The sequence below is a fragment of the Cynoglossus semilaevis genome, chromosome 12, assembly GCF_000523025.1.
Source record: "Cynoglossus semilaevis isolate Cse_v1.0 chromosome 12, Cse_v1.0, whole genome shotgun sequence".
NCBI classification, from domain to species: Eukaryota; Metazoa; Chordata; class Actinopteri; order Pleuronectiformes; family Cynoglossidae; genus Cynoglossus; species Cynoglossus semilaevis.
In genome coordinates, this window is record NC_024318.1 from 16,890,140 (window position 1) to 16,901,067 (window position 10,928).

At 39.0% G+C, this 10,928-nt stretch overlaps 1 protein-coding gene across 1 annotated transcript; it reads left to right on the forward strand.

Annotated features, from left to right (window-relative positions):
* Positions 1 to 2,013: 2,013 nt before the first annotated feature.
* chrna1 (cholinergic receptor, nicotinic, alpha 1 (muscle)) lies at positions 2,014 to 8,440 on the forward strand (the record flags this gene model as incomplete). Its single annotated transcript, XM_017037156.2, has 9 exons — positions 2,014 to 2,166; positions 2,435 to 2,479; positions 2,867 to 2,976; positions 3,868 to 4,063; positions 4,703 to 4,940; positions 6,077 to 6,300; positions 6,390 to 6,504; positions 6,922 to 7,046; positions 7,607 to 8,440. Coding segments are annotated over 9 exons (1,335 nt in total), but the record flags the coding sequence as incomplete, so codon positions are not given.
* Positions 8,441 to 10,928: the final 2,488 nt, after the last annotated feature.

The window sequence follows — 10,928 nt, forward strand, 5'->3', positions numbered from 1 at the left end:
TTTTTGTGTGACCAACTCTGGCTACCAATTTCTTTTGGGTTATTTTAGTAGGCTATCTGCTCGGTTTGCTGAAGTTGATTTCTTAGCAAACTGCTTTTCTCAACTTTTGCTACTGTTCTCCCTCGTGCACACCCCACACACAGTCATTCAAAAACAGACATACACTGCTAGTATAACACACCGTAGCCTACCGGAAAAGTTATTGATCTAGCGATCAATGACTTTTATGCGGTATGTTAGCTGCATCATTCTTTAAGCCGCAGGGTTCAAAGCATGTAGCGTCTTATAGTCGGGAACACATCAAAGCAGGGGTTAGTACTGTCTTCTAACGCTTCCCTTTCAGCTTCCATCCATCCATCCATTTTTGTCCGCGGATCCAATCTCGGCAATCTTCATACCAACCCCCCAAACCTTCCTGCGGGTGGTGAGTCCACTGAAAGGTATTAACCGCCCTAACCGGGATTCGAACTTGCCCAGGAGGTGAATCCTGGGGTTCCACACCAATGACAGAGACCTTGCCTCTGGGCCAAAGCGCCACCCCTTTCAACTTTGCTGCTATTATTCTGTTGCAAATCACTCCTGACACATACATTCCACACTGCCTGTACCATTTCTCTTTACCTCGTTACCATTACCCTAGGTAGGGTCAATGGCGATTGACCCTAGGTATTTAAACTCATCCACCTTCACCACGTATAATTTCATCCATCCATCCATTTTTGTCCGCTGATCCAATCTCGGCAATCTTCATACCAACCCCCCAAACCTTCCTGCGGGTGGTGAGTCCACTGAAAGGTATTAACCGCCCTAACCGGGATTCGATGTTGCCCAGGAGGTGAACCCTGGGGTTCCACACCAATGGCAGAGATGTTTCCTCTGGGCCAAAGCGCCACCACGTATGCTTACCTCCACTCTTGTATGTCATCTTATGTCTCTTCTTAAATTAGGATTTGACAACAGCTATTTCTGTCCTTCATTACTGTCTTTCACCTTTCTACCTCATCTCCTCTGTTCCCTTTCACTTACATGTCCATTTAAGTCCCACCACCAACCACTACTATTTCCCCTCTGGACACATCTTTTACCACTGCTTCTACCTTGCTCCAAAAATTCTCTTGCTTTTTTAACTGACATCCAACTTGTGGTGCGCAGAAAACATTCAGAAGCATGCCTTCATCTTTTACCTTTTAACTTCAAAAATCATCTCCTTCTTTTTCTCTATGTGAGCGAGAGAGCATTTTATGATGCGTGAAACAGTGCCCCTCTAAATGTTTCCTGGTGAAAGAGCATTGAAAACATGGTGCTGCACTCTGTTGTCTGTGAGGAGGCTTGGCTTCCTTGAAAATTTCCCCCTGCCATACCACTAGTCAAATGAGACTCTACATCACGTCTGCCATCTTTCCACCTTTACCAGTCCTTGTCTACTACTTGTCTTCCAAGGAGTTACGTTTTTTGAAGACGTTTAACCTCTCATCTAAGAGGCTTCTTCAATTCGGAAGATTATTAATAATTATTAATAATATGATTATTATTATTAAAGTAATAATTATTAAAGTAACTAATTACTTTTTTTTAAGTTACTGGATTGGTGTGGCGCTTTGGCCCAGAGGCAATGACTCTGGGGTTGGTACGGTGCAATGTGATTTGGGTGGCGACTGCTGCCCCCGCGACCCGGTAACGGATAAGCGGATGAAAATGGATGGATGGACGGATGGATGGGTTACTGGATTGCACTCTTGGAGAAGTAATCAGTAATCAATAACTAATTATTATTTCCGAATAACTTGACCATCACTGTTGATCACACATGGTTAGGGCAGCATCCGACCCTCACCTCATGATCAAGATGTCCATCTTTCTGTTTTTCTTATTACTACCTACGTACAAGCCCCTATTTATAGAAAACGTTCTGTGAGTAACACTCCAGGGCTGCAGGAGTACACTAACTGCTGGACTAAAAACTGCTACAATGGACATTAATGTGAAAAATAACACATAATTGTAAATGTTTTTTTGGCCATAGGTCCAGCTATCTGCTCCGAAGACGAAACTAAACTGGTTAAAACAATATTTACCGGATACAATAAGGTGGTTCGTCCTGTTAACCACTTCAGTGATGCTGTTGTCGTCACAGTGGGTCTTCAGCTAATACAGCTCATCAGCGTGGTAAGTCAGTGGATTAGATATGGTTTTGGCGGCCCACTATTTGAGAAGCACTGCCTTGACACCACCAGCATGCCAGATATGGTCATTGCTCATACATTTCTGCTTTTAAAATCAACCTTTTGAATTGTATCTTTGAACTCATTGTCACGTCTATAAACACAGAATTTACAATTGTGAAGGTAGGTGGAATTGTATTTGTGCGAATTATGTATGTTTGGAAGTATAGTGAGCTAATGTAATTTCCTAAAATATATTTTGCCCCCTGCAGGATGAGGTCAACCAGATTGTGACCAGCAATGTCCGTCTCAGACAGGTAACATCAAATGTTGTAAAATGATGGAATAAAAATTCTTTATATTTTTACAACCATGTGAACATTTTTCATTAAGGTGATTTTTTTCTTAACTGGCTTTTTTTTTTAGTTTTCATTAAAATGATATGTGTAATGAAAGCAATATACAAACTTAAGTTTAGACTTAAACCTAAATTGTACAAATACACATTAAATAAACAAAAAAAAAATTTTAAAAATTAAAAATGTGGTTATTCAGGTTACCAGATGTTAGATTACATTTGCTTACATGGCTCCAGTTACCTCCAACAAAACAATACTCAAATAATAAGTATTGTGTACAGCACTACAGCATTACTAACCATATTTATAAAATTCTAATTATGAGTGTACCTGACTTTTTTCCAGCAATGGACTGATGTGAACTTGAGATGGAACCCAGATGATTATGGAGGCATCAAAAAAATTCGAGTACCTTCAACAGACATATGGAAACCTGATCTGGTGCTCTATAACAAGTAAACACATTTTCTTAACACCCTAAATCATAGGTGTCAAACTCAAGGCCCGGGGGCCAAATGCGGCCCGCCAAGCCATTTTGTGTGGCCCGCGGGGGCTTAATAAGCATTTAATGAAGTCCATGCAGCAGAGTTTATCAACCTATGAAATTAAAAGTTTTTTTTTATTACACAGCAATGAACAATATTTGTAGCTTGAATAAATCATTTTAGTCTGTTATGGAGGAGCTACATCTATACCAGACTCTATTCTGTTTGTATCAAAGTCTGAATGACTTTTATTTTAAAATATTGCCAGATTATCGTCAAATAAATCTTTTTTTTTTTAATGAAGCAAATTAGAATTTTTTTCATTTTTTTCACTGTGTCCCACTGCGGGCTGGTACCAAAGGACCTTTGAACTGGTACTAGTCCGCGAACCGGGGGTTGGGGACTTCTGATCTATACAGTGTTCCATTTAAAACCGGCCCTAAATAGTATTCATTTTACACCATATGTATCAAACTCAAGGCCTCACAGTCCTTGACACCAAGTCATTTTGTGTGGCCGGTGGGAACTTTTGCCTTATTATAAAGTCCAGGCTGCTGAGTTTCTTAACTTAAATTCTTTTATTACACAGTGCAATTTGTAACTTCAACAAATAATTGCCGAAAAGAAAATGTATTAATACGTCGATATTAGTAGTAGTTATTAGTAGTAATTACAGTGATAAAGTCTAACAGTTACAACCGACCCTCCAAGGGAAACTGTATTGCTTAATTGCCACCCCCCCCTGGTAAAAAATGGTTTTGACATCCCTGCACTACACAGTCAAAATATTTTCCACATTTTTCAACATTTCTAAGCATACCGAAGTATACTAATTTTCTTGGGTCTTCTTCTCCTCAACAGTGCTGATGGTGACTTTGCCATTATCCATGAAACCAAAGTCCTTCTTGAATACACTGGCATGATAACATGGAACCCTCCTGCTATCTTTAAGAGTTACTGTGAGATCATTGTCCTGCACTTCCCATTTGACCTGCAGAACTGTAGCATGAAGCTAGGAACCTGGTCATACGATGGACTACTCGTTGTCATCAACCCAGTGAGTGTAATTTATTTACTAATAATGTAGCTATTTCATTGAATCCAATGGGTACTTCGTCTAGTGCAGAGCAGATCAAAGCAGTCAAGCGGTGTTAAACAAAGAGGACTGCCTTTCATCACATAGTACCGGTCAGTCTGGTCTGGACGGTAACAATAAGCCTTGGGAAATCGTAAACAATATTTTGGCTAACTGGCTAACTTTCCTTCTAAGAGAGGTAAACCAGATACAAAGTCAACCAAGTCTATTCATTTCTGTAAGTATCACATTCTTCAGAGAACATTAGGAGAGACTAGCTGGTGTGTACATGGACCAATGCTTTAGCCATATCATTCTCTTACATCCCCTGATCACTGATCAGGGGGTGACAGAACGTCCAGTCCAGTGGAAAGTACAATGCAGCTTTTGTGTAATCGAGAATCAAACTGGAACACCAAATATGATAAAAACAAAAAACCTAAATAACTGTTTACAAATTCAAGACGGCACACTTGGAGAAGAGACAACCACAATGAGTGAAAACCTTGACATAGGAAAATTCTCAACGTTATTCAGTGATGACGATTAAGGATGAACAGTGTACTGAAATGAATGCCTACTTTTGTTGTAATACATGATCTATTTTGCTTTTTCATTCAGGACAATGATCGACCAGATCTCAGTAACTTCATGGAGTCAGGAGAGTGGGTATTAAAGGACTACAGAAGCTGGAAACATTGGGTGTACTACACCTGCTGTCCTGACACACCATACCTGGACATCACCTACCACTTTCTGATGTTGCGCTTGCCTCTTTATTTCATTGTTAATGTCATCATTCCCTGCATGCTCTTCTCTTTTCTCACAGGGCTGGTCTTCTACCTTCCTACTGACTCTGGTATATATTTATTGAACACAACACAATATAGTATATAACAGTGGTTCCCAAACTGTCTCTGCAGAACCCGTTTGGTTCATAAGAACATTTTCATGCCACCCTCGCCATTTTGTTTTCAGATTTATGTCACACATTTTAAATATACAGTGGAACCTCCAGATACAAGCATAATCCGTTCCAGGACCGAGCTCATAACTCGAGGTGCTCGTATCTCCGAGTCATTTTTCCCATAAGAAATAACAGAAAAATTAGTAATCCGTTCCACCCCTCTAAAAAAACTCTTTCATTATTAGTGCTAATAACAACGGAAAAAACATGTTTTTAATTGCTATAGAGAAAAATTATGGTATATAAGGATTCCTGTGATATAAAATAATATGTGGTTTTAATTATGAGTGCTTACCTTCAAGACAGATGATACAGTAGCAGCTAATGACGGCATGTGCGGAGGGGGCGGGTGGAGTTGGCCCATACGTAGACACTTGATTCCTCACCGTACCTTACACGTATACTACGTAACTTACATAAACTTAGAATTAACTTAACTTACGTTTTTTTTTTGTTTTGTTTTTTTTTTTACTTCGTGATGTACAGATCGTGGATGTTCTGTGATCGCACATGCATGATAGATCACACGCTGGCACCACGTTCATATTTATTGACTCACTATCATCCTTACCGCTCACTTTCTTAGGACTCATCACTATTATGAAGAATAATGCGCAAAATAGAGAGAAAATCACATAGATACGTACGGAAAGGAAGCTTACGGAAGTCGCCGAACACGTCAAAAAAAAGTGAACGAGTGAGGCTGCTCCAGGTGCAACTTAGCGTCAGTGTCTGTAAGCGTGCTTGTCTCTCAAATCTTTACTCGTATCTTGAAGCAAAAATGTGCTCGAAGGCTTGCGCGTACTTAAAATACGCGTATGTCGTATCTTGAGGTTCCACTGTAACTGTTTTGTTTTATTCATTAATTCCTTCCGTGCCCCCCCTTGCAATGGCACAGCATGCCCCCCCACCCCACACTCACACTTTGGGAACCTCTGGTATATGACACAGATCCTCAATATCGAACTATAAGCAAAACCTTAAGATCTATAACCGTAAGATTTGTGTTTGGGTTTTTTTCTCTTCAGGTGAAAAGATGACTCTCTCTATTTCTGTCTTGCTGTCTTTGACCGTCTTTCTGTTGGTCATCGTGGAGCTCATACCCTCTACATCCAGTGCCGTTCCACTCATAGGGAAATACATGCTCTTCACCATGGTGTTTGTCATTGCGTCAATCATTATCACGGTCATTGTCATCAACACACACCACCGCTCACCCAGCACGCACACCATGCCGGCCTGGATCCGCAAGGTTGAGTCTAAGATTTGATCCCGTTGTTTCTAAAATGGCTAGAAGGAAAGACTAGAAGTTCATCAAAAGATGCGTCTAACTTGTCACAGGTCTTCATCGAAACCATTCCCAACATGATGTTCTTCTCAACTATGAAGCGACCGAGCCAGGAGATTCGGCAGAAGACCTTGTTTCCCACTGACATGGACATCTCTGACATTTCAGGTAAGATAACAGCAAAAAGCAAGCGCGTATTTTGATAAGTCAAATTATGAAATTACTATAATATTTTGTGTCGTATTGAATAGCTTTTGCTGCAGCCGCTTCAGCTGCATTGCAGGTTTCTCTAAGGTCTTTTTTCCCATCAGCCATTAGACTTTGTTTTTGTGTTTGTTCTTATTACTATCCAACTTAGTTGCCACTTTAAAGTCTTTTGGGACCTTTGTGGCTGTTTTCTGTTCTCAAAAAGTTCTCTCACAGTGTTAAACTTTTAAACTTTGTCGATTGACCATGTTTCAACACTACCGCTGCGACGAAGTCTCAACTCGTCTTGTCTCGTTTTAAGAACACCGAATTGTTTCTTTGCGGACCCTGACCCCCAACATGCTCCTACAACTTCTGTCTTTGGTTTTTGCTCTGCAGGAAACCCCACACCCACCAGTGTCACCTTCCAGTCCCCCATCGTTAAAAACCCAGATGTACGCAGTGCCATTGAAGGGGTGAAGTACATCGCTGAGACCATGAAATCAGATGAGGAATCAAACAATGTAAAACACCAACACAGTATGACATCTGTATGAAGTATATAGCCACTAACAGCTGATTCCTATAGCTAATTTGCTGATGGAACAATGAAGGGGTTTGAATTTTTTTTTTTTTTTTTTTTTTGTATTTTCTACCGCTTAATACTTTTCTGGGTGGCTGGGGTGATGAAGTAGTGAATATGTGAAGTACACCTTGGATAATTCTCAAGTTTATCACAGGACTTGATGTACACCATGGTCCGCTCCCTCCATATTTAATACCCTCATAATATTCTTTTATCACTTAAATGTCAAATTAAGTGCAAATTCTCAAAGGTTTTGCAACGTTTAAATGAACAATCCAGCACTAATTTTGATGTTGTATCACGGTATATCCAAAGCGCATAGCCTGGGCTACAACAACCAGGAGCTAGTCTTTTATACAATAATAAAGATGATTTCATTATTACAATTAAAATTATGCACCTTTACGTCAGTATTATAATATATATAATACACCTGCTAATAGACCAAGACAAATGTTCTCGAATGTGATTTCCTTTTCCCACATGTTCTCATTTCAGGCAGCAGAGGAGTGGAAGTTTGTTGCTATGGTGCTGGACCACATTCTTCTCTGCGTCTTCATGGCGGTGTGCATTGTTGGGACACTAGCTGTCTTTGCTGGAAGGCTTATTGAGCTCAACATGCTTTAGTGACCCTGTGTCTTGGAAATATGTTGTGTATCATGATAGAGTAAGGTAGGTCACATGGTCTCCTATGCCCTTTTCTTTTCCTAGACAATTATGGAATACAAAAGAGAACGCCTGCGCTTCAGGTTGTGTTGGAAAATTGTGTGTCTCGCAGCTACAAACACATTTGTGAGTTCTTTCGTCATCTCTCTCAAATGTGTTCGCACAAGCTGTGTAGTACAGGAGCATGCACACACATATACACACACCTAGGGTCACCGTGACCCAAAGGACAACACAAGGGTTAAATTAGCCCCAAGTATTATGGTCCCAACCCAAGTATTAAGTATTATTGTCGACAAGGGTCATACTTGAAGAATTTCTTTAGTACTTTAGAAACTTGTGTTGTTTTTGTGTTGTTGTTGTTGTTGTTTTACAGTTTTAGTGTGACATCACTCTGATAAAATAATTACCAATAATGTTAACTCCTCTTTAAGGTTTTTTTTTTCTTGAAGTTAAGGCAAGATTATTTCTTTTCTGGAGGTTTCTGTGTTTCGATTTTTTTTTTTAATTGCGGTTGTAGTTCTTTGTTTCCTAAACATAATATACTATAATGCATATCTTAAATATACATCCATGCAACAAGGTAAATGATGATGTGATTTTAAACATTTTAAATATGCAGTAAAAATAAAACATCATTAGTCACTGCTGTGAATCTAAATTGAAATAAATTTGTTTAGGTTGTGCAATGGGTTTTTTTTATTTTTTATTTTTTTTACTTCATTTTAATAAACTCATTTATATTACCGTACATTACAGAAAAAGGGAAGAAGAAGAAAACATTGAAAAAAAGCAAAGATGAAAAAAAGCAGTACATTGGAGAGATATCTTAATGACAATTTGTGAATATTTTAAGAAGTAGAGCCAGGTCAGGGTTCAGTTCATAAGAGCCTTTTTTTCCAATTGTCTGTAGTCTTGTCTACTTATTAGTACAGAAGCCTTCTCACAAAGCTGTACAATAAGTATTGAGAAGGACATAGGGAAGAGGAACTGGGTGGCCTTTTACTCAAGTGAAAAAAAAAACACAAATAATTATGCATGTAATTATTAATTATATCCTGTTGTCATGAGGAGCATTATGTCAAAATGGGCGGTTCTACTTTCGCTCCCTCAGTACATCACAGATTTTTGAATCCAATCTTTAAGCATTAAAAATGTTTTCATTTTCAATATTTTCATTTTTCTAGCATACAAAGGAAAAGCAGTATTTAAATAAACGAAAAGACATACATACATACAGGGTAATACATAAAAACCATGTACAGTACGTACATTTGGGAAATCTAAGATATATGTACCGTCTATATCATATGTGTAGTCTGTGTCCCACTGCAACCCGGTACCAAAATAACCTTTTTCATTACACAGCAATGGACGACGATATCTGTAGGTTGAATAAATAATAATCAATTGCAGAAACATGTATTAGTCTGTGTCCCACCCGGTACCAAATGACCTATGGAATGGTACTGTTCTGCGGACCGAGGGTTGATGACCCCCGATCTATACTGTCTTCCATTTACAACCGGCCCTTCAAGCAGATCTGTATTGTATTGCTAAGTTTCACGTAATAACGTAAAACCTATCACGTAATAACGTAAAACTTATCACGTAATAACATGAAACTTATCACGTAATTATGTGAAACTGAGCCAATTTTTTTTTCTCAAGTGTGGCAGCAATACGCTTCCGTAGTTTCATGTGATTGTTTGTTGCTGTCTTTTTATTGAATTTTTACAAGTAAATTAACAGCATAGAAACCAAAACTATACAGCAATCCCATGTAAATAAATATAAAATAAATAAACAGAGAGAGCAGTAGTAACAATAAAACTCAGAAATGTGCAACAAATGTGTGTGCAGCCCAAATCGGAGTACCAAAGACAAAAACTGAACTGCTGTGATAATGTTGAATCCCTGAATACAGTAGAGGGTTTTGAAACGCGATCTCCTTTTAAAAGCAAATCTCTCAATTGTTTAGGTAAATAATTTAGAAAGGGAGACCAAATCTTTGAGAAATACTCCTCTTTCTCCTTCACAACTGCACACAGCCTTTCACGGGGTAGAGTATTGAAAACCTCCTTGCACCAAATGTTGGTAGCTATTCTCTAATCCACTTGTGCAACACGCATTTTCAGGCTATCAAGAGTAGTTTCTCCAGAAGGTTAGAGTGGGTAGCAGGAATATTTAGTTCCCTAAAAGTAATGGAAGGCCAAGAAGGAAGAACTCCTGGATCTTTCTTCTTAATTTTTAATTTGAAAATCCCACTGATTGCCGAAGAAATATGGTTTCAATATGTAGAGATCTTTTTGCATTCCCAAAAGCAGTGGAAATATGTTCCTCTCTCTGACTCTGAGAAAGAGTGGTTCATTTCATGTAGAATTACAGGAGTCTGTGAATTATTTTATATTGCATTTATTGCGTGTAATCTGTTACATGTGAATGTAAATTTCATCAAACGTAATAAGCTCTACCAATTATCCTCTATATATACTCAGTGCTCAAGATCCTTTTCCCATTTATGAGAGATATCTGGTAGCACATAAACCCCAAAGGAGCTAAGCGTCCCATTATGGGGAAGTGAATAGAAAGATGATATGAAGTGGTTTCCATGGTTATGCTCCTTAATAAAATTCTCTACTTCATTACCAGTAGTGTCAGTAAGGAAGGATGTGACCTGGGCGGATATAAAATGTCTCGGTTGTATATAAGCTTGTTGTCGAGCGATGTCGAACATCGCTTCAAGTTGTTGGAAGGGCATTAAGATAATTGAGTCACCAATTTGTGAATTCACCGAGAAGAAAAGGCGGATGAACCTACACCAGTGCTTTTTCTCCAGTGAGATCACAGCTTAAGAGTGCCGGACTTCCCTGCCAAGTTACAGGTTACTGATGCGGACGGACAGAAGCATGTCTTCCATTCTCCAGAGCAGGTGAGCCACTCTGTGGCAAAACATCGCCCTGCCGATGCAGCTGAACCGTTACATGGACATGCCGCTGAGTAGTTAAAACTTCGGATGGAAGAATTGGGTTTTTTGACTTTGATTACTCGAACCCTCAAAGGTAAATACCTCCCTATTTTATTTAGATTTACCTAAGTTTCAAATATTTAAAAGGAAGCGCGAAAAAGTCAGCATTTCCATCCATCCATCCAT